We start from the raw sequence: 25,492 nt of genomic DNA, 5'->3' as shown, positions 1-25,492 counted from the left end.
ATATTACAGAATCTACAGGAAAAAACTGCCAGTGTCAAACTCACTGTACAAGATTTAAACTAACATAGCAGTGTCTATATGGCTGTGGTTTTAACCCATAAACACTAGTTTTGCTGATTTCACACTGTAGAGGTTGATGTTTATGATTTGAAAATCTGAATATTAACAGTCTATAGTAAGATAATTATACATAGTTTCAAGATCTGAGCAGTGTTAAAATAAAACAACCACACAATTATCTACAATTACCAATGAAACATACTGCACGGTATCACATTTGCAATATTCCCTAAGAGGATGGTAACTTATCTGTCTGTGATATTGAGATAGTGAGATCACTTATTCATTTAAATTAGCTTCAGAGAAAAACTGATTATTAGTGAATTAAACAAAAGCAATTAATTCTATCTTGTTAAGTTAGACAGTTGAAATGTAAAGCTAAACATTAAGAAAAGAGCTGAAGCAATGCCCTAAAGATAAACGGAAAAACAGACCTCTAATGATTTGCACTGATTTGATTAATCAGTGTATAGAAACTTCAAACCGCCATCACAAAAAGGATTTACAACAATATACATGTGCAAATTACATCAATGAGACATGTTTCAGTGGGCCAAAAACATTTCAAGCACCAGTAACTGCAACCATTAATATAATGGCAGTTTATAAAGTTACAAGATCTGAGGCATACTGGGTGCAAGGTGCCAATCATAATTTGGAATGATTTAAAACAGCTGTCTACTTTATTTTGACAAATATGTTTAGTCATTCACAAAATGCTGCTGTAATGAGTTTAATACGGTGTTATCAGTGCTTATGGTATGCCCCAGTGACGCTTTTATAGCGGTTAAATAGGATCTCTCTCTCTCTTTCCTTAGCTACTGCAAATCCAGAGAACTCGAAACAAAACAGCCAAAATGGTTTTGTTGTGTATGACCAAATACTTTTAAATACACATCCACACAATATATAAAAATACTGGATTTTCTCTCATGTATTTATATGTACAGTATATGTATCACACACATATATAATACCTTTGATAAGTGCAAAAAGCTCAAATGATAAATATGCATCCTAAAATCATGCCCTCTTGACAAGTTTGATTCTGCCTCATAGACTGAAAGCTCAAGTAGATGGGGAATTTACTTTCTTCCTTCAGTAGCCTAAATGTCCTTAAGAGTGATTAACATGATAAAGCTTTTTTCAGGAAGTCAGGCTTCTATGCAAATGGCTCCACTTAAGCCAAAGTTGGAATGCTATGCAAAACAAGAACATGACAGCAAGTCCAATAAATAAGAAGGGGGTAAACAAGCAGCACACTTTCTGATGTGGTAAACAAGACATAGAGAAGTACAAGGACCTCAACCTATGCACCCCAAACTGTTAACTCTGACAAAAATAACTGAGCTAAAAACTCTTGTATGTACTGAAAAGCCAAAACAACTGTAAGACTTGATAAACACCTGGCACATTTGAACCTGTAAATATAAAACATCCTCAAAATGTTGAAATGAACAAACCAAATCATGACTTCCTAATGTCTGTCAACTGAACAAAAACCTATAAATGCAGCTAGAAAAAATGAAAAACTACCTGCCTCATTAATTCCTATATTCAGCACAAAGAATAAAGCAGTGCTAAAATAAAAATAATACTACACAAAAACTCTAGTTTTTCACTATTCTTATATCTATATAGCTTTCTTTGATGCAATATTTTTTATTCTTCACATGCTGATTTTTAAAAACCAACTTCTTCATGAAAATGACCTTTACCTCCCACTACACAAATCACAGTGACTAGAACTATTCCATTGATGGAACAGTTATTCATAACAATTGTTATAATATGCTGTGAAGATTTATTAAGTTTGACAGCATCAACAGCATATTTGTTAAACACTGTAATCCCACCAAATCTTCTTCTAATCACCCTTCAAAAGCAGTTGCACTCCGAGGACATATAAAGAAAAGTCACACGTTTAAGCTCTTGTTTCTGTGTTCGTCCTCTATAAAAATATCATCTGCGACAAGAAGAGGCTGAGTAGATGCTGTGTTACTAACCACAGAATTCAGTCGCTTAGAATGGAAAGGCAGGTCTTCTCTGTTTGAAAATTTGGTTGAAAAATTCAAATAGATCTATAAGCAAGAATAAAAATATAGAGTATATAAAACATTTGTATATAAGCTGCATGACAAAATGTCTATTTAGAAAAGAATAAAAGATCATTATTTAAAAAACTATAATTTAATCGCTTAAGACATTTAAAAATTCACAGCGGCAAAAAGTAAAAAAAAATAAACATATAGCATCCATCCATTATTAAACCTGCTATGTCCTAACTACAGAGTCACGGGGGTCTGCTGGAGCCAATCCCAGCCAACACAGGGCGCAAAGGAGGAAACAAACCCCGGGCAGGGCGCCAGCCCACCACAGGGCGCGCACACACACACACCAAGCACACAAAAGGGACAATTTGGACTGTGGGAGGAAACTGGAGTACCCGGAGGAAACCCACGCAGACACGGGAAGAACATGCAAACTCCACGCACGGAGGAACCAGGAAGCGAACCCAGGTCTCCTAACTGTGAGGCATCAGCGCTACCCACTGCAACGCCCAAAGATATAGCAAGGGGAAGGTAATAACTAAAGATATTAGAAGCCAGTAATATTTAAAACATTAAACACAATTTCTACTTTACTACAATAGTTCTAGTAGATTCTAGTCTACAATTGTATTTAATTTGTAGTTTTTAGTGGGAGTCAGATGGTATTTTAAAATTAGATAGATTTCAAGGTAAATTTCAAATGCAAGTTCTTTTTGAACCAAACAGCCATCCTGCACACTTACATGTTTGGTGGTGTCTGAGAGTTGTCGTTCAATCATATCAACAATCTGCCCAAAAGACGGTCTTGCCAGTGGATCAGCATCCCAACATGCTTTCATGATATCATACCTGGAATGATAAAATGAATCAAAAGTGCATTTTAAAATCAGAAACAATATTTTATAACTTGTAAACAAGTTGACTTGTTATTTTTCAAGGTAGTACAGCAGATCCTATACCCTAGCTCTCATATCCTGATCACTTGTTCCAAGTTAATTTAAATTTATCAACCCAACCAGATAAAAATATTCTGAACACAGCAGGCCTAGCCTAGGAACAGGGCCAATAGGTACTGCACATTTCTTTTACATTCAAAGTCCTTTTGTTTAAAATTTTCAAATGACATCTTTTGCAATATACAAGGAGAAAAAACATCTGTGATTATAGACTCATTACAGTTCTAACCCAAGGCTAAAATAGGCAAAATATATTAATATTTAAGCCAGAGTTGACTAGAGGACCCAAAATCATCATTTTACACATATGAGACAATTTACAAAAGTAAGGTGACTGGTCTGCTTATATTAAACATTTCATCCATGAGCCTTCTCTGAAGGTTATAAAGTTATATTTGAGGTCATCAGAGGATTTGATTAAACATCTACCGTTGTGTATGTAACTCTGAAGATGAATGTCCCAAAATATCGTCAACTCTAGAGGTGTGCTGGTTACACCTTGGACTGCATATGGCAGGCTATTTGTCAGAAATTACCTGGGCCTCTCCACAAAGGAGTCAACTTGTTAATAATGTCAGAGCATAAATTGTAAACTACTACTTCTGAATTAGTGTAATACTTTGAGTGGGAGGTATTAAACCATCCAGCCTTCAAATCTTGGCTCTTACATCAAGTAACTTTCATTTTTTTTGATCTTTTGAGAAACATTGGGTGGTAAACATTAACTGATAACTTCCTTAATTTAACAGTAGGTAAACTGACCCTTTTAATAGATATGGGCAGTTATGTTGTTGGCGGTGTTATATTTCATGTATGCAGAAAGTTTTGCAGTAGGTAGTTGGAAAATGGATGGATGGATAGTCGTACAATAACAGTGTTTACAGGGTGTTTCACATTCAGCATGTGAAGGCAGGTTAAGTGGAAAGCATTAAAAAAAGCGAGTTTCAGTACAATAGTCATTCACAGTTAATCACTGATAATTCTATGTTTACTTTTGTTTTTTTTTTTCCCTGTTCTTGTATTTTAAGGAGCAAATTTGTCCCATGCTGTATACCCAAATAATTTTAGATGCTCAAATGAATGGAAGAAATATTTGGGCACATTTGTGAAAAAACAGGAAAGTTGTACTTGACCAGTTGCTTTCTTTAGCGTAGAAATGTACAAACTTTCAAATAAATGTTCAAGTGTATTGAATAATATATCTTATGACCACAATATCCATAGAGGGTTTGAACTCATCAGGACAAAAGCAAACTGCATGAATCAGTGATATTTAGATTAATGATTTTTGAGAGGACTGCCTCTCAAAATCAGTGGCCATGGGCGGAATGGGCGTCCATACTGGTGCCGTACTTGAAGGGTGTCGCGCAGTGGGCCTATCATGACTTCCTCGAAGGAGGAAGCCGCTAATTACAATCTCCCGAGGGCTGAGATTCTCAACCGCTACGGCGTAACTTCGGGCCAGCAGGCGAAGGAATGGCGGCACTGGAAATTTGACCCCGATCGCCCAGCCAGGGGCCAGGCATTCGAATTCTGGGGCAAGCTGGGGCGCTGGCTAAGGCCTGATATCAACCAGGCACGCCAGGTGGTGGAGCAGGTGGCCTGTGAGGGGTTCGTAAACACTATGCCGGAATACCTCACCCAGCAGGTCCGTAGACATCCTTACAAGGATATGAATGGCCTTCTGGTGGTTCTGGAGTGCCAACTGGCGGTGAAAGGAGTCATGGGGTCCTAGAAGTCTGCTTGCGGGGATGTGTCGCTACCCCTGAGCCCACCTGTTGCGCTGTGGAGGCTCCGGTTAAACCGGAAAAGCTGCGCTGTTTCAAGTGCGGCGAGGTAGAGCATATATATCCTCACCACCTGCCCGTTAAATATTGAACCAATGGACTGCACCTGGGCCAAAGGATGGAGGTACTGTGCTCTGTCGAGTCCCCTGGCTGTTCCAAATATGGGAGTGGTGTTGGTGAATGTGTCGTTATTTGTAGTAACATTACCATTGTTGCTCACATGTTCTACCGCGACAGTGGGTAGCTCAACAAACAAGCGTGACCTGTGTACATGGGGAGACCAGATCGTATAAGTCTGCGAAGTGTTTTATAACCTGGGTAATCCGAAACAACTGCTCATCGCTGTATTGCCCGAGCCCCCCTTTCCGGTTATATTAGGACAAGACTGGGCGGAAAGTAAACGCGGTAGCTCAGGAACAACTCCTAAACCTAGCTATGGATGAACAAGGCACCATCCCAGCTGCTCCTACGCTGTGCTCTTCGGCGACTAGTGATGACGTGGACAACCAAGGGGAAGACTCTCCGGCGACGGACCTTGACCCGGAAGTACAAACGGGTGAGGATCCGGGTCGGAGGGCCGCTAACCTGGTGCTTCCACAAGATCTGCTTGCCGGCATAGATTACCAGTTTAGGCCTAAGCTGGCTTCTTTTAAATGAGAACAGTGGAACGATGATTCCCTGAAGTTTGCCAGGAATGCCAGAATTTCCGTTGACGGCACTTCACCAGAAAATTCCCTGCCACTGGGACCCTACTTTGTTTTAGAAAACGATCCGTTGTGTCGAGCAGCGGAACACGAAGGTGAGGTACGGAAGTTGCTGTTAGTTCCATGGACCTACTGGCGGGAGGTCTGCGAACTGGCTCACGCCCACCTTCTAGGCGCCCATCCCAGGGCCGAAAAAACCCTAGAGAGAGTAAAACTCCATTTCTATTGGCCCAGAATCAATGAGGAGGTCCGACATTTCTGTCAATCCTGCCCAGAGTGTCAGCTACGTCAGATTCCCAGGAGGGACCATGCTCCTCTAGTTCCAATTCCGCTCATTGATGTCCCCTTTGAGAGGATCAGTGTTGAGCTTGTAGGCCCCCTAGAACCTTCGACGCGTGGCCATATATATATATATTAGTTATGGCCGATTACACGACTCAGTACCCAGAGGTGGTTCCCCTACACTCCGCTAATACAAGAAATATTGCACGGGAATTAGTAGGGATTTTTTCCCCCGAGTGGGTATACCTAAAGAAGTCCTTACGGACCAAGGTACACCCTTTACTTTGGATACATTCAGGGAGGTTGCCAAGTTACTCCATATTAAGCATCTTAAAACGTCTGTTTATCATCCTCAGATGGATGGGTTGGTGGAAAGGTTCAGCCAAACCCTTAAACAGATGCTCCGCAAGGTAGTCAACACAAATGGTTGGAACTGGAACCAACTTTTACCCCTAGTGCTTTTTGCTTATCGGAAGGTGCCACAAGCCTCCATGGGCTTCTCCCCTTTTGAACTTTTATACGAACGTCAACCCCATGGTATTTTGGACATCCTAAAACAGGGTTGGGAAGGGGAGGCTCTTCCCTCCACCAACATTTTGGAATATATTGCACAATTACGCGATAGATTGGCTAAAATGCAACCCCTCCTAAAGAAGCACAAGCAGCGCAGGTGCGGAATTATAATGGAAACACCTCCCAGCGAATTCCAGCCGGGGGACCGTGTGATGGTACTCGTGCCCACTTCCCATTCAAAATTACTGGCCCATTGGCAGGGCCCATACAAGGTTAAAGAGAGAAAGGGGCTCATCGACTATTTGGTGAAACAACCGAATCGTTGACTGAGCAAGAGGGTATATCATGTTAACTTGCTGAAACCGTGGAGGGATAGGGAAGACCACCCTCTCACCAGCCCAACCCTCTCTCTTTTCTCGAAAAAATCAGACCTTAACCTCGAACACAATCTGACTCCCCACCAGCGACAGGAGCTGGAAAGTGCGATCCTGTCTATCCTGAAAGTGGTCAGTGAGGCACCAGGCCGCACCTCACTGATTGAACATGACATCGTGACGGACCCTGGGATGGTAGTCAGAGAATGACCCTATCGCCTCCCGGATGCAAAAAGATGTGGAGCTGGAAGTTCAACGGATGATGGACATGGACATTATTGAAGAGAGTCACAGCCCATGGTCCTCATTTCTAAGCCAGACGGCTCTTAGAGATTTTGTAATGACTTTCGGCGTCTCAATCAAGTCTCCAAATTCTATGCCTACCCAATGTCCCGCGTGGACAAACTCCTTGAGCGACTGGGGACGGTACATTATTTGACTACTCTTGATATGACTAAGGGATACTGGCAAATTCTCTTAATGGCATCCGCAACAGAAAAGACAGCATTCAGCACCCCTAGCGGACACTGGGTTACAAGGTTCTCCCATTTGGACTGCATGGTGCGCCAGCGACCTTTCAGTGTCTGGTAGACAGAGTGCTAAAGCCCCACTAGTCCTACTGTGCCGCCTACCTTGATGATGTAGTCATTTGTTCCGGCACCTGGGAGGAGCATGTGTTGCAGGTTTACGCCGTCCTCCTAACGCTAGCGAAAGCGGGGCTCCGTATCAATCCCCGGAAATATTTTTTTGGATTGAACGAGGCCAGATATTTAGGCTACCTGGTGGGGGGTGGGGAGGATTGGTGAAACCACTATGTTCAAAAATCAAAGACATCCTTGAATGGCCCCGTCCGATAACAAAGAGACAGGCGCAAGCTTTCTTAGGATTAGCGAGTTACTATCGCTGGTTTGTACCTCAGTTTTCCAAGAGAGCCGCACCCTTGACAAATCTAACAAAGAAAAGGGCCCCTTTTCATGTGGTATGGGATGACTTGACAGAATGGGCATTCAGTGACTTAAAGATGGTCCTCACAACGGCACCCGTTTTGAGAACTACTGACTTCTCTCTTCCTTTTCTTATCCAGACTGATGCTTCGGACACAGGTCTAGGCGCTGTGCTGAGCCAAAGCATCGATGGTGTCGAACACCCCGTGATTTACCTGAGCCGGAAACTGTTGGACCGGGAGACAAGGTATGCAGCGGAAGTGCAGGGGAAGCCTTGGCCATCAACTTAACTCACCTGCGGTATTACTTGTTGGGTTCACCCTGGAGACAGATCAGACAGACCTCCAGTGGATGGCTGTTCACAAGGAGTCAAACCCTCGAGTCACCAGGTGGTTTTTAGACCTGCAGCCGTATAAGTTCACCGTCACTTATGGCCGTGGTAACCTACAGGCTAACGCTGATGCTCTCTCCTGGGTTCATGACCTCTCGGTTCGGGCCACCTGACCTGATGGGGGGGGGTCATGTCACGTACGAGCGCATAGGGAGCCGCTTAAAGACCCAACGAGCACCGCAGCATATCGTACCAGGGGACAACGACAGGGTACTAACCTCTCTTTCTTTATTTCCGCAGAAAGAACGAATCACCACCGCCGTGAATTCACCCGGACTCGCTAACAAAACCCAGCCACTTCCGGGTCCCTTCCTTCCCTCTGGTCCCCTTCTGATGGTGTCATTACTCCCATCAACCACCATGGTTCCTTCCCAGCATTCCTTCTGCCTGCTCCCGGTCCCACCCCATAAATTGTCCGCCTGTCACTACCATCTTTGTCTGTTGTAACTTTGGGAAAAAAACCCACACCTTTATGATTGTTTGTGTTCTTTATTACAAGATATATATATATATATATAAATCTACCGGTATATATTTGGAATATGTGAATAAATCTTTCCTAGAGAAAACATGCAGGTGCTACAGAGTGGAATAATTTCAACCTGAGGCAGCAATTATAGTCCTTGAGTAACTGTGCTACCTATAACAAAGTGTTTTACCATACATAACAATAGCACTCTTTTAATTTGCACACTTCATAGGAGTCTACCTCCACTGGTTTTTTGTTCAACCTTATAATATCAGGCATCCATTGATAGTTTCCTAATTCTAGTGTCATAGAGGAATATTACATTTTTCCACCTATGGGATATTACTTGGTCTCTGTTTTCCTGCTCTCTAGTGTCCTATAATAATGTTAACAATGTTCCCACACTGGATCTTTCCTGCTGTCTGAGTGGTTCTCTTTTCCCTCAGAGTCTCCTGAAAAACCTCCACTATCCTTGTATCATTCTAAGGATGCCCCACTCTTAGCAATATCTTGCTATTCTTATCTCACAACACACTGACTACAAGTATGCCAATAAGAAGTTCCTTGACAACAATTTCAACATACAGAAACAAAACAGCAACATTAAGAAGCTAGTATTATGGAAATTTTCTCATTTTTGTTTTTTGAGTTAAGAACAAATCACCATTGCATTCTCCTTTATATTGCATACTGGTAATGATGTAAAAGAATAAAACTTGAAACATATAATGTATTAGGGTTATTCTGTGGTATTCTATTCTAACTTTTCCTCCCCATTATGTAGTTTGAAAATGTATTTTTTTTAAAGTTCAAGATAAATTGATGCATGTAAAAGTCTACTTGAAGTGTGACAACTTCTTTGTTTGATTCACAGCATCAAATAAAACTTTTAAAAATTCCTGACAAATTTCTGAAACGCTTATCAAGTCAGTATATCATGTCGTATTTCAAAACAACAGTATAACTCCCCCCTAATATTTTTTACTAAAAAAGGAAAGAAGACTAAATTTCCCTTAAGAATGTGTGCTTCTAATTGTTTTTTTTTTTTTCATATTTAAAGCATACTTGAAACATGTCTAGTCAGGCAAACAGGTTAATAAGTAGACAATGTTTAACTAAAAAAATATAGTTTTATTTTTAACTATGTGCATAACCTCTTAATTCCTGTCATGAGCTGATTGCCTTGTACTCTTTGCCAAACTGTTAAGATATAGTATACTGTATAAAACAGATGGCCCTCTGTTTTCTTGTATGCATAATGTTTTAGGCAACTACATGTTCAAAATGATATCTAAAAATTGGTAGCAGGCGTGGGCCATGAATTTACAAAGGTGTCTGCATGTCAGCTGTAGCTCAAGCACTGTACTAGTGATTAATCACTGAAGTTTTGTAAATAGTAAGGCTGGTCTGGATGAAGTGCTTTTATTACTGTAAACATGGGTGTGTGGTTCTCTCCTTGCAATCTCGTTTGTGTAACTTAAAACATCTGGTGTGCAAGCTAGTTATGGGACAGCTGTAACTCTTTACTGAGATCCAAGGTTGTGAGTTAAATCTAAAGTTATAGTTAGTAATAATCTAAATAATAGCAAAACCAATTTACAAAATGTTATTCAATTTTTTGTTAAATAAACAGGAAGACTGAAAAAATTACATTATTAATAATCATAGAAGTATTGTTTCGCATGGCACACTAGTTAACTGCAAACTTAAAAGTGCATATACATGACTAAAACTACAGGCTTAAAATAATTAATCTAAACATAGCAAGATAAAATATTCATATTGATTAGTTTATGATTTCTACATCTCAAACTCGTGCAAAAAATGTTTTATTTAACTTACATTTCAGCTGGGGCAAATTCAGGGCCAACCATCCTATAGCCTTCCTTGATCATTTTGTAGAACTTTGAATCTACTGGCATTCCTGGGTAAGGGCTGCTTCCTGTTCTCATTAAACAAATGCCACTTTATTAAATTAATATATAACAAAACATAATATAGTATAAAATAACATACTCTAACCCAACAAAGACTTTGGGTAAATTAAAGCAATACAACAAAAAAGTTAATGCTTCTTTATAACATATCTGAAAAAAAAAATCCAAGTACGTACCTAAAGAGAATATTTCCCAGAGTAATATACCATAAGACCAAACGTCACTTTCAAATGTGTACACACAATCAAAAATACTCTCTGGTGCCATCCACTTTACAGGTAGACGTGCCTAGAATCACCAAAAATAGGAAATAAGCAAATGAAAGCCTCTAAAAGGAAAATAATATTTTAATTGTACCAAATCAGTTAGCAAGAGACATTATCATTCATGTAAAAACAAGTGTTAATATTACCATGTCACACTAATATTTGTTCTTCAAAATATAATGAAGACTATCCAAATGTGTAATAAAACAAATTAAAATTAAACTGGCAAGACAGTATGTACAATTAAAGAGTTATATTTTACATATTTTAAGGAGACACTTACATTTCCTTTAACTACGTAGTTGGAGTCATTTTTAATGTCCCGAGCCAAACCAAAATCACAAATTTTGGCCACTCTTCCCTCTGTAAGAAGGATGTTTCTAGCTGCAAGATCCCTGTGGATACACTACATAAGCACAAATATTATTTGGATAGTTAGCTAGCTAGACACATAACCAGTAAGTAAAAATGACATGACAACAGAATGCTAGGTTTTGAATTAAACTGTATGATTAACTGTATTTTAATGAAGGAATTAACATTAAAAGTTAACAGGCCCAGTAACAGATTAAATTTGCAGTGCATGCAATTAAAGTTTAAAGGAAGGTAACAATACTGTATCAGCAAAACTTACATTTTTGGAAGCAAGAAAACTCATTCCTTTTGCAACTTGATAGGAAAAACTTAAAAGATCTTCAGTGTCCAAAGCCATTGTATCTTCTTGCAGTATTTCATTCAGAATGTCATTATCACTGCAGGATCCTAAGCAGCACACACAAAAATATAAGAACAGCAAAACCGTTAAAATTACACTTTCTTCACTGTCTGTCTTATGTATTCCTGCTATAAAAACTCAGTGGAAGCAATCATCATCCATCCATCCATTTTCCAACCCACTGAATCCAAACACAGGGTCACGGGGGTCTGCTGGAGTCAATCCCAGCCAACACAGGGCACAAGGCAGGAACCAATCCCGGGCAGGGTGCCAACCCACCGCAGGACACACACAAACACACACCAAGCACACACTAGGGCCAATTTACAATCGCCAATCCACCTAACCTGCATGTCTTTGGACTGTGGGAGAAAACCGGAGCACCCGGAGGAAACCCACGCAGACACGGGGAGAACATGCAAACTCCACACAGGGAGGACCCGGGAAGCGAACCCAGGTCCCCCAACTACGAGGCATCAGCGCTACTCACTGCGCCCCAGTGCCGCCCTGCAATCATCATGTTTTGAATATTAAATCTAAACATTAACTAAATGTAATGCTGAATACTTAACACATCTTTCAAACACAGAGCAATAACAATGTGGTTGAGCTTATGTTGATGGTATTCATTTTAAGATGCAAGAGAAGTTCAGTGAAAAAAAAAAACTTTCAAAAAGCAAAATAAAGGTTAGTATTGTATTGGATTACATTTGACTTGCTTCTTTAATTGCAAAAAGGCCATCATTATTCAGATTCATTTGGAATAACTAAGTAAGCACATCAGACATCCTTAGTGGGTCAGCTAATATAGCTCCACTAACAGACAATTGTAACTTTCACCCTCACACAAAACAGAAGCTGTTTGAAACTCAGAAAAATGAAATGAGTTGAGAAAGACATTTCAAGTAATGAATGTTTCAGATTAATGTATAAAAACCTTTAAAAAGTGGCAAAACTTCTTCTTAAACTGGCTACTTGCTGTGATCAAAATGATTTATTTTCTCTTAAGAATTCCACAGACCTGGTTAGAGGTTCATCTCTTTGCCAGACAGGGTAGCGAGCAGCGAGCAGATGAGAAGAAAAAAGAAGAATTCTACCAGCTATTCATCTAACCTGAAGGAATATTTCTGTGGAATACCTGTGTATTCTGATTTTAAACCTCTTATGATATTGCACTGTAATGCAAAAAAGCCGTATGAGGTACAATAGATAAAATATAGCATAAACAGAAGAGGACCCTGAAAAATATTAAATATCCAAAAAAAAACCCAATGATTTAACAGTTATTAAGCAAATAATTTAAGTTATTTATTGGTTATGTCTGTATTGAAATTGTGGATTTTGTAAATTGATCAAAGGAAATATCTAAAAAGTCTTTCATATACAATCTAAGCAAAATGTGCTTTTAAAATATTTTTTTGAAAAGTCAGCTTTGGTAGAATAAAAAATATCTTCAAAGTATCCTCCTGAATTTTCAAAAAAAGATGTAAAAGCCAGATAGCTTCATACTGAATTAGCAACTGTGTTAAACTTTCTTGCATGTTACACATATGTGACATTGTTGTGTGGGTGCCGTGATTTTGATTCAATTGCAGGAGATTTTTTTAAAGTACAGTGGAACCTCGGGTCACGACCATACGTAAATATAATTAATCCATTCCAGACCGTACGAACTGTATATAAATATATTTTTTAAAGACTTTTAAGCACAAATACAGTTAATTATACCATAGAATGCTCATCATAATAGTAAACTAAATGTAAAAACATTGTATAACACTGAGAAAACCTTGAACAACAGAGAAAACTAACACTGCAAGAGTTTGCGCTATAGCCTTAAGAACCGATCGCTATAAACACTTTTTTTAATGAGTTTTAAGCACAGGGGGAAAAAAAGGTACATTTGAACAAATCCGAACTTTATTTAAAAATCAGCCATAAACAACCAAGAAAGTAACATTGCAGGAGTTCACGCTAATAGCCTTAAGAACCGATTGCTGTAAACACTTTTTTTAATGCGTTTTAAGCACAGGGAAAAAAAATGAACATTTGAAAAATCCTTAATTTATCCAAAAACTAACCTTGCATGAGTCGAGTTCTGGCATGAAGGAAGTGAAGAGGAACTGGGTGGAGAGGAAATTACAGTTTTGAGGTAAAGTCCCTCTGCGCGATGCACGTCTGACCGACAACAATGTACTTACTGTACAGGGAGAGACTGAGCACATGCATAATTCACCGGCGCGTACAAACCGGAAGGGAAACAAAATAGAGCACAAAGAGTTCACAGCGAATGCACAGGGAGAGATTGAACACGTGCGGAAATCATCTGCGTGTACGAACCGGAAGGGATACTGACTTGTTTGTGTACCGAGTGTGTGGTCGTGAACAGATGCAAAAGTTTGGCGAACTTTTTGGTCGTAACCCGATTTGTACGTGTTCAGAGACGTTCGTGAACTGATGTTCCACTGTACAAGCATTGTATGTAAGGAGTCTCCGTGTTCTTTCTTTTCAGACTTTTTTGGGTATTGTCCAGTCAGTAGTATAAACAAAGACAATTCCTTTCACATGATAAAGTGATAATAGCAGGCAACTCCAGAGTTTTTCCTTATGCATGTTGGCTTTTTGAATTTTATTGGGGAAATCTGAAACCCCATGTAAATAGCCATGCTACCTATCAACTCCTGATATATGGGTTCAATTTCAAGACTGGTCTGAGTTGCATAATTTGAACAACCCAGTCTCCTCCTATATCCTGGAAATGTACAGTACATGTTAGCTCAAAATTGGATAGATGTGATTGATGTGTATATGTAAGTGTACTCTACAATAGCTTATGTCCCATTCAGGGCTAGTTCCTCCCTTAATTTTATAGTTATCATAACACGTTTTGTCTCTTTGCAACACTATAATGGAATAAATAAATGTTAATGTTACTGTTTCAATTTGTAAGGTGTTTAGAACCTGTTTTTACATACTACTGATTTAGTTAAGTTTATCTGAATTAGGAGCAAATATGTATGTTTACTTGTGAATATAAGCTATCTCTACATCTCTTATAAAACTGTTAAATTTATCAAAACTTCCTCTTCTTACCTTTTCTTATAGACCGCCTCTTATCTAGGACAGGAATCTGAGGTGTTGTAACTGTAACACCCGGTCTCATTGTCATGTAGCCATTTTTAGCATCATCAGTGTAGCTTGTGGATCTTAAAACAAATTAAATAATTAGCAGATTAATGGACTACAAGGAGAGACTTTTAAAGTATGACAGACAACACAGAAGCATTCAAATACTGTTACATAAAAGTTATTGCAATTGATTTATCACACACAGTTTTGATAATAAACAAAAGAAGTTATTCATGACAATGGACTGATCTAAATATTTACATCCAAGGACAAAAAAGTTATATATTTTCAGCTTGTTTAGCCTAAGAGCCAAAAACTGATTCTAGCAGTATCTATCAGTCAAAACAAATGTCCCAAGAAATTGGCTCATGGTTCATTAAAAGGTCTTTAAAATTACAAATGACAGTCTGGATCAGCTCTTTTCAAATCATGTAACACAAGTAATGATCGCTTCCCATACATTTCTTTTGTATATTAGTTTAAATTAAACACTAATCTGAACACTCAACCAGAATTTTTTACTTCTAGACATAATATAAAGCACTAAATTATAAGTAGCAGTGACCGTGCACATTCTCAATGCATTAAATTCTACTGCCAAGTACTGTAATATGGCACAGATTTAAAAAAACAGGCAAATGTTCATTGTTGTAGCAATAATTAGGATGCACACTTCCATTACCTCTGATGAAAATCTATAGAATAAGGAACATAAACATGCAAGGAATCTACTAAATACTGTAATTAAAAATGCTATAAAGAATTCTTTTGGTTCATTAACTTACTGAATTGTTTTACACCACAAATACAAAGGAAACTGTTACAGCTTGCTGAAAAGCACCCTTCAAAACCATTTCCTCTCTAACAGAGGAGCAGGAAGATGGACAGATGTTTGTCTACTATTACTCTGACTTTTTTCATTTCCTTCAGGAACTGCAAACAATTCACTTATTTTCATCTACTTCATTTGTCTTTTTTAAATTTGAAGTTGGAATGGCTTGAGTAAAAACCATTGGAACTATACTTGGAAAAAGTAAATGACACTAAAAAACCACTTTCCTTTCTTTAGTTATTAAACATGTAGAATACTTTAAATATTAACTCTGAAGCATTTCTAACAAAAAGTACAGAGCATGGGATAGCTTACTGTATTTAAATAGGGTTACATGGTAATCTGTCACTATTGTTATTTTCAAAAACAATGTAACATTAGTTGAGGGTAAAAGGCTATCTTATATGTTTTAATTATTATATGTTAGCATTTATTTCATTTTAAAACCAGGGGAAGTGTAGTCAATAGCAATAAAGCACATGGTTGTTGTATGTTAACAATCTTTCTGTTATTTGACTTAAGACTGTGCCTTGGATAAATTCAAAAAATAGCACACTAAAATGCTTTTATTCACAAGTATGAAATATGTTTTGTTCTGAGAAATGCACACTCTGTGCTAAGATAGGATATGAAAATGAACTGCATACAAATTAAAAGGTTATTTTTATAAACAGTATAGTCAGAAACCAAAATAAAAGCAAAAAAAGGACAGTTATCTTTTTAGGTATCAGTTATATATTAATTCTGTTTAGAAACAATGTAAAACTTTACCTACAGTACCCGAGGCTATCTTTCCATGATAAAATAGTATACAGTTAGGTCCATAAATATTTGGACAGAGACAACTTTTTTCTAATTTTGGTTCTGTACTTTACCACAATGAATTTTAAATGAAACAACTCAGATGCAGTTGAAGTGCAGACTTTCAGCTTTAATTCATTGGGGTGAACAAAACGATTGTATAAAAATGTGAGGCAACTAGGGCGTCTTTTTAACACAATCCCTTCATTTCAGGGGCAGTCACTTTCCTAGCCCTCAGGGACCCTTAAAAGACCATCACACTTTCATAATCCACTCAAAACTAGTTTAGTTTCTCCTTCCACAATGACTTTAATGCAAAGTTACAGAACATTTCTGCGATTTCTCCAAACTCTAGGCAAAGCAAATTCAGCAGGGTTTGCTCATCACTAGTTCTAATTTAAACCCTAATATGTAAATACTGTAGAATGTTAAATCTTATTTTCTTGTCATTTTGATTAGAAGCTCAGACATTCTTAGCTCTGCCTTGCAGATAGAAAGACATCAAGGCTTATATGTAATATATGTACTTACACATCTTTAATGCCATGTAAAAGAAACTTCTATATGAAGAAATGGTGTGTGTGAGAGTGTATGTGTAATGAAATCTTTCCTGAATTTGTATGGCTTGTTTTTCACTATATTATACTGTAGATTTCTGCTTCTACCTCATGTTTAGACTCATGAACTTCAGAACAGGCAATCCACCTGAAGCTAAGTGTATTCAGGCCCAGCCAGTACTTGAATGGGAGACTAACCAGTAAAAGATTGGATGACTGTTCGAAGAGGTGTTGGCGAGGCCAGCAGGGTAGCTTAACTTGTGGTCCGAGTGTGAATCTCAATGCCCTATGCAGTGTTGTGGACACTGTGCTATAGAAATGGTGCCGTCTTTCGGATGAGACGTAAAATCGAGGTCTTTCCTCTCTGTGCTCATAAAACACCCCTAGGTATCCTTCGTAAAAAATAGGGCGAATCCCAATGTCCTGGCTAAACTGCCCACCATGGCCTAGTCTTTCTGGGCCCAAATGACCCCGCCTTTAATTGGCTAACTATCTCTACCCTTTCACTGACTAACTGCTAATGTGTGGTAAGTGTACTGGGGCAAAATGGCTGTTGTTGTATCATCCAGGTGGATGTTACACATTAGTGACAGTTGAAGTGCCTCCCCACTCAATATGTAAAGGGTTTTGAGTCATGAGAAAAGTGCTATATAAATGTAAAGAATTATTGTTACTATTGTTCATTATTAATGTTAAACACTACCTTGCCATCTAAGTAGCTGCTCAACTTTGGTAACCTGGGACAAACACAGTGTTTAAAAAAAATGTATATATGCAAAGTGTTCAGTCCTTTGCCCAATCCTCTAATTTCAACGTACTAAAGCTAATTTCTTTAATGTGTCACTGTTTTATGTATGAATAAAAATACAAATAAAAAAGGATATATTCAAGCTTACATACTTTAATATTTTGTTCAGCCACCTATTGCTAAAGCTAATTTCTTTAATGTGTCACTGTTTTATGTATGAATAAAAATACAAATAAAAAAGGATATATTCAAGCTTACATACTTTAATATTTTGTTCAGCCACCTATTGAAGTAACAAAAACTACTGTATGCCGCTTTGCACACTGTTTGAGTCAAATTTTGGCACATTCCTACAAGCTGATTTGCACCATGTTGATCAGGTTAGTTGAAACACACAGATTCTCAATAATTTTGAGTTTCACTGCTTTGAAATAAAACTATGACAGAGAACAAAATTTCAATGCTGGATTGGCTATTCATTCAATTTTGGGAAATAGTCAATGGTCTGAATATTTTGCAAGGTTCTATATATAAACATAACAGTCAAACACAAATGGTGATAAAAATGTTTTGTTTCCCGATCTTTCATGAGAAATGCCAGGAAAACCAAGTTTGATTTTTCAACATGCACACATATCAACATTCATACAGCTTTTCTATATCACTCAAATACAACATTTGGTTAGCTTATGCAACAACCCTTCTGTAGCTGATTTGACGTCTTCATCACTGGCATAACATTCAGATTAGGAAAACAGATGGAGTTCCTGATGGGGTGGGTGTGGCATCTGTTCAAGAACACAGAATTGCAGAGCAGCTTCTACAGCCTGTGCAGTGTAAGTAGGAGGATGGCCATTAATGCCCAATAGCTTTAATGAAGCTTTTCCCTGAATGACTGCAGCATATAGTAAACCAGCACTATACTACTGGATGATGGACCTTTCAGGTGTGGACTCAATTAGGACTACAACCTCAACTGAACTTACTGGCAGACCTTGCCCATGTTAAACTGTTCATTCTATCTATAACATTGTGGTTCACTCCTAGGTGGCATTATTTTCTTCTGTTGTCAATGAAAACATGAACTAGACCTTGACTCATTTTTGAATGATGTTCTGCTACAAGATCATTATGAGATGGTACAAGTACTAGGTGAGAATGAATATCCAAAGTCATAATTTTCTCTAGCATTAGGAAGTAAATAATATTTGATCTGAAACCTGAAAGACATATTCTACAGTGTTGATTTTAGAAGTGGAAAAAAAAGCTCTTGTGGTCTAAAACAGGCCAATTTTAGGTTTAAGCCTTTTATGGTTTGTACAGTAGTTTATGTTTCTTGTTTCAGACCCAAGTGAAAATGGATGATAATAAATCAAGTATCATACTATCTTCCAATTTAAAATGATCGAATCCTTCTGTATAGCATACTGTTTATATAAAAAATAGGTTAACACTTTAGGTAGTGCAAAAAGGCATCAATTACTCATTTACTCAAATATAACAAGACATTAACAAAGGCTTCTTTTGACTTCATAACACTTATAAAAATCTCTATGCTGTGTAGAATATTGTCAGGATGGTAAAAGTACTTGTTAATATAAAGGAATTGCAGTTCTTATACTAAATAAGTAATATCAAGTAAAATGTGTCTCAGTTAAGCCACTACAGACTACTCCAAAGTGAAGTAGTGTTAGGTTACATTACAGAGATGAGTAAACAAAGAAGACCCAAATAAATGCATATTCTTGTTACATATTAGTAAATGAGTCATAGAAGGCATTCTGCAGTACCTAAAGTGTTAAATTATGCTGGATACAGTATTTCAGTAGGCAAGAGCATGTAATTTGCAAACAGAATATCATTTGAAAATCAATATAACATGAAATAACTTTGGAAATACTGCACATTTTTAGCTGATTGCTCAATTTAAATCAACTCTGTGTGAGTGACTGTGGTTGTGCACCTTGCATTGGAGTTGCATCTACTTAAGAAATGGTCTCCACTTTGCACCAAATGCCACTGAGACAGGATTCAACATTATGTACTCGATAAAGTGGGTTCAGAACTTGGATGGTTGAACAAGTTTATAAAAACACTGAATTTATGGTTTAAATGCATCCAGGAGGAAGTACGCACATTTTATTACATTTGGAATCCCAGATTTTTTTACCCACTTTTTCCTGTTGTCTAATGTTTTGTAAGATACTTCTGACAAAGAAAAAGGAGAGAAAAGTTATGTGAACCAGCATGAGCTGAATTAACTACAGGCAGTCCCCAGATTATGTATGAGATAGGGACTGTAGGTTTGTTCTTAAATTTAATTTGTATGCAAGTCGGAACAGGTACATTATTTTAATAAATGCTATTGTTCACCGACTGTAACCAAGTGCTTCGCCAATGAATGATGGAGTTTCACCTCTCTCTGAACTTTTTATTATTTCTATTTTATTTTCCATGGTAATGGTTTTTTCTCTTCTTTACTGTATCACCAGCACTTGCATCAGGTTTGTGTTTCAGAGACATTGTTGAAGGGTGAAGACAAAAGGTTAAGATGAGCTCTTCAGCACAGCACTGTACACGCTATTACAGCAGGAAGGCATCCCTTGTCAGCACATCTGATGTACTGATGAGAGACAACTTCCTGCTATGTATGGAACAGTACAAGCAGGCTTGCTATTAAGAATGAATGGGGGCGGCGAGGGGCGATTCACCATTCGCCCACCACACAGTCACCTCCACTTGCATACAGTATGCTGCCTGTAGCGTCTGCCCACCGTGAACAAACAGGGTGTGGCCAAAAGCGGGTAGTGAATCGCCCACCACCGCCCCCCATTCAACAGGCAGCCACCCGAGGCACACTATACAATGCTGCCCCCCACCACCCCATTCACCCTCAATGGCCTCCGTTCAGCCTCAACCAGGTCACCGCTTACAGCATCACCAGCCGGCCACCGAGAACAAACGGGGCAGTCAGGATCAGTAGCTGCGGTGGCGTGGTGGGAGGGCAGCGAACCACCCCATCAAGCCTCCGTCCTGCACATGAGTGGTAGCTGTGGCCCTGGCAACTATTGACCCTGGGTTACCGCTTGCTGCGCACCCAGCCGCCCACTAAGAATGAATGGGATGTGGCTCCCACTGCCCCATTTATCAATCGGAGCCGCACTAGGAACACTACACTGCGCGAGCAACGAAATCGCCACGCTTGCAGCGTCCCCAGGCCGAAGATGACGGAGCGGTAGTTACTGAGGAGCCCGCGTTGTGTCCCTCAGACAGATGAAGGAGCAGCTGTGGCCCCGTTTGTAAGTCGTATGTCCGTAACTTGGGGACTACCTGTACTATCACCTTAATATTTGTGTGTTGTACTGTAAATCACTATGTTAGACTATAAGCAAACTGCAAATGAAAAAAGTTGGTTTTACAATGTTGTTAAAATCTATTTGCACATTTATATTACAGACTAGGGGGCTCCGCCCCCTGCTCGCTTCGCTCGCCAACCCCTGGTGTTGGGTAACCTGAAATACAGTGATGTATGTATGAGATATATTGGAGTGTAAAGGTGTAGATGACGAACAAAGGAAGTAAAGAACCCATAGCATGGCACATTAGAAAGATTTATTGGAATATTTCTTTATACACAACATTTGTAGTAAAGATGATGAGTTGTCCTTGAATGAGTTTTCCTTGGTATGGAGTATCTATAACTTTAACTTTAATGTCAGATGAACGCCGAACTCTATGACTTCAGCGACGTTTGTCATTATCAGCTCTGTGCATTGCTTGTTTTCAGGAAGGTTCATTCGTTGATAGATTGTGTCATTTGGATCTAACACGTAGATCTGTGAATATTTGCGTTCGTGATTTGGCTCAGGGTGCACTGTTCCAATCCGATGTAATATTTGTCCACATACGCGAAAGCAGTATGGGCCATTGCCAGCTGGTGGCCTGATATTTACCCCGGTAGATGCAAAAGCAAATGAACTATTGTAGGATCTAATGCAGTCCATAAAGTTTTTACTTTCGGGCACATTGTTAGTTAGAAGCTTCCGTAGATATTCAGGATATTCATCTAAAGGAGGCAGTCTAACCTGACCCTTTTGACAACAACGTGTAAACTCATTAGTTGTATTGCCAGTTGTTTCTTCAGGAAAGTTAAGTGAATGACAATGACAGCAAATGATATTAATTAATCCTAATGAATGTTCATTAATAGTGGACTCATTACAGAATGCGTTGTCAGCTAATTGGCGGAATTGTTTAGGGGCTGTTTGTCGTTCCTTCCTTTGCCGTTTATCTATTGCCTCTGCTGTTTGAGAGGCGCGTTGTAGGCGCCTGCGTTCATTAATTGTATTCAGGCGTGCTCGTTTCTGTATGTCCGTTAGTTGAGATGTTTCGTTTCAGAGCCGTGACTCCTTTGGTTGCGTTGTTTGAGAAGCGCGTTGTAGGCGCCTGCGTTCATTGTTTTTATCCAGGTGGGCTCGTTTTGTAGCCCCGTCAGTGGAGCTCTTTCTTTTTGGAGCCATGCCTGCTTTGCTTGCGGCATTTCAGACGTGTGTTGTAGGCGCCTGCGTTCATTGTATTTATCCAGGTGGGCTCATTTTTGTATCTCCGTCAGTTGTGGTCTTTCGTTTTGAACCCGTGCCTGCTTTGCTTCCGCGGTTTCAGACGCGCGTTGTAGGCGCCTACGTTTATTTTTTTTATCCATGCGGGCTCGTTTTTGTAGCTCCGTTAGTTGAGCTGGATCGTTTTGGACCCATGACCGTGACTCCATTAGTTATTCGTTGTCTACCGTTAGTAACATGGATAACTGCACTTACTGTTAATACGGAGCGTTTTCTGTGGTTGTACTGTTAATAATGCATCACTGTAATGTGATTCACATATGCTATATGGTTTGGACGTGTGAGGATGCCGTACGTTTAATACGGAGAGTTAGTTTATTCTCATTACCCGGACCACGCTGTGTAGTGTGGACGTTTATTTCAGAAGCGTGTTGTAGGCGCCTGTGCCTTTCGTACTTTCTCGCGCCTTCCGTACTATCTTTGTGGACCTTTGCGGACTCCGTAGTGTCTTCCGTTTCACTCTGGGGTGCAGTGCAGAATCCTCTTTTCTGTGTGGCTGTGTCGTTAGTCATTAGCTATGGGCGCGTTGTTGCTTCATGTCTTATTTACGTTAGTTGAGCTCTTTCGTTTTTGAGCCGTGACTCCTTCGTTCGCGGTGGATCAGACTTCGCTTGCGGTTTATGAGACGTGCGCTGTAGGCGCCTGCGCACTATGTCTCCTGGGTCCATCGCCGTGTACCTGCGTCCGTGCCTTCCGGTTTACCATTCTCGATTAGTAATATGGATGCTTGGTAGTCTTTATAATAAAACCATAGTTGTGATTTCCTAGTTGTAAGATATGCTATAATTCCTAACTAGTCTTCATAGACAATACTTGTTGCACTCTCACCTTTTTGTATCAGATAAAATATTTTTGTAGGGTGAATCTTCTGTAAACTTAAAACAAAAAAATGAGTCCCTTTTCCTCCTCAGGTAGTTCAGCAGGTCTCCAAAACAGCAATATTCAGTAATTACCAGGGTTGGACCTTAGTTAGAGAAGAGAAAAAGGGAATGTAAACTAAAAGGTAATAATTAAGTACTTTGACAAAATAATTATTACAAATGGCTTTCAATAGTAAATTGTGTACAAGTTTACTAAATCACAGAAAAATCTCGATAATTATATTTTAATCAAATTTGCATCGTATTAAGTACGAAGAATCTAAAGCAGAAACCAGTCACATTAGAGAATAGTTAACTCACCACTTAACTAGAATGCATTCTGAACAATTATCATTAGAATAAATTGTGTGTGCCCTGAAGTCTGCTGTTCCCTGTCCACATCTGGTTTCCTCCTGACTTGCATTTTATTTGCCCAAAATAGACTTCAGCCCCATGACACTAAAATGGATTCAGTATGTTTGGTAACAAAAGGATGGATATTTTTTAGCATCCTAGAATAACAGTAGGTCAATAATTCAAAAAACAGAAATTAACATTTCAAATAATTTAGATATAGGTTTTGCTTCTAAACTAAAATACAAGTAACAAAACTAGTGTTGAATCTAACTAGATCTGTGTTTTACCATTAACCTATAAATCCTGGCATTAACTCAGATTTTATTAATACCCTAAATCTGTTTATATTGACCACAAAGTCAAAAGAGCTAGTAGCTTCTTTTTCCCACTTTTTAATTTTCATATTTTTTTAGAAGCAGATTGTAGAATAGCTTGTTCAAAACAGAGTATTCATATAAACCTACCAAATGTCAAAGGTAAGTATCAATGGGAAATAAAGTGCCCAGTTACTTGAATTAAGTTGATTTGAAACTGCCTAACTGAATGGCTTCTTTAAAACAGAAATAATATAATTAAATAATTTAATTAATTGAGGATATTGCATTTTATAATTTTTGACTTTAATGAAGTTGATAACTTGGATGAAGATCACTCCTGAATACATATCAGATATAAATAAGCAAATTCACTGGCAGTCACAGCAAAAAATATCTTGACACCTTACTATAGCCAAACAAACAAAACTGAAGTTTTTCTTGTGTAATGTCAGATTCATCTCAAGAAACTTTTTAATTTAATAATACCAGAAGTTTTGTATTCAATCTGATACCAGTGAAATTTTAAGATACTCAATACCTTTTAATACAATGGCAAAAACATAAATCCCATTCATGGATTTTTATTAAATAACTTCAGTCCATTGAAGTGAACAATAGTGTGTCTTCTTCTGTAATACAAAATAAAATAAACTGCTAAAAAAATTAAAGGAACACTTTGAAAACACATCACATCTCAATGGGAAAAAATCATGCTATCTATACTGATATGGACTGGGTAATGTGTTAGGAACGAAAGGATCTTTTGATGGAAATAAAAATTATCAACCTACAGAGGGCTGAATTCAAAGACACCCCGGAAATCAAAGTGAAAAAATGATACGGCAGGCTAGTCCATTTTGCCTAATTTTCATTGCAGCAACTCAAAATCATACTCAATAGTTTGTATGGCCCCCACGTGCTTGTATGCATGCCTGACAATGTCGAGGCATGCTCCTAATGAGATGACAGATGGTGTCCCGAGGGATTTCCTCCCAGATCTGGACCAGGGCATCACTGAGCTTCTGGACAGTCTAAGGTGCAACCTTGCTGTGTCGGATAAACCCAAACATAATATCCTAGAGGTGTTCTATTGGAATTAGGTCAGGCGAGTGTGGGGGCCGTCAATGGTATCATTTCCTTCATCCTCCAGGAACTGCCTGTATACTTTTGTCACATGAGGCTGGGCATTGTTGTGCACCAGGAGGAACCCAGCATCCACTGCACCAGCATAGGGTCTGACAATGGGTCTGAGGATTTCATCCCAATACCTAATAGCAGTCAAGGTGCCGTTGTCTAGCCTGTAGAGGTCTATGCGTCCTTCCATGGATATGCCTCCCCAGACCATCACTGACACACCACCAAACCGCTTCTCCAGATCCTTTCACGTCTGTCACATGTGCTCTGGGTGAACCTGCTCTCATCTGTGAAAAGCACAGGGCACCAGTGGTGGATCTGCCAATTCTAGTATTCTATGGCAAATGCCAATCGAGCTCCACGGTGCCAGTTAGTGAACTCAGGGCCTACTACTCATGAAGTCTGTTTCTGATTGCTTGGTCAGAGACATTCACACCAGTGGCCTGCTGGAGGTAATTTTGTAGGGCTCTGTCGGTGCTCTTTCTGTTCCTCCTTGCACAAAGGAGCAGATACCGGTCCTGCTGATGGGTTAAGGACCTTCTACGGCCCTGTCCAGCTCTCCTAGTGTAACTGTCTGTCTCCTGGAATCTCCTCCATTCCCTTGAGACTGTGCTGAGAGACTCAGCAAACCTTCTGGAGGAGAAATTGGACTACCTGTGCAACCTCTGTAGGGTCCAGGTATCGCCTCA

The 25,492-nt window shown here is 39.0% G+C and overlaps 1 protein-coding gene across 1 annotated transcript in view; it reads right to left on the bottom strand.

Annotated features, from left to right (window-relative positions):
* Positions 1-25,492, bottom strand: part of kita (KIT proto-oncogene, receptor tyrosine kinase a) — a 75,594-nt gene continuing 50,102 nt past the window's right edge. The window contains exons 14-21 of the mRNA XM_028802231.2: positions 22,964-23,099; positions 14,543-14,655; positions 11,369-11,496; positions 11,018-11,140; positions 10,645-10,756; positions 10,374-10,473; positions 2,855-2,960; positions 1-2,141 (exon numbers count right to left, since the gene is read on the bottom strand). Coding sequence (XP_028658064.1) covers positions 1,977-2,141; positions 2,855-2,960; positions 10,374-10,473; positions 10,645-10,756; positions 11,018-11,140; positions 11,369-11,496; positions 14,543-14,655; positions 22,964-23,099 — 983 coding nt within the window. The 3' untranslated portion in view covers positions 1-1,976. The remainder of the gene's footprint in view (positions 2,142-2,854; positions 2,961-10,373; positions 10,474-10,644; positions 10,757-11,017; positions 11,141-11,368; positions 11,497-14,542; positions 14,656-22,963; positions 23,100-25,492) is intronic.

This window comes from Erpetoichthys calabaricus, chromosome 5, assembly GCF_900747795.2.
Source record: "Erpetoichthys calabaricus chromosome 5, fErpCal1.3, whole genome shotgun sequence".
Classification (NCBI taxonomy): domain Eukaryota; kingdom Metazoa; phylum Chordata; class Cladistia; order Polypteriformes; family Polypteridae; genus Erpetoichthys; species Erpetoichthys calabaricus.
The sequence above is the reverse complement of the archived record's forward strand: the minus strand, read 5'-3'. Positions and strand labels throughout refer to the sequence as shown.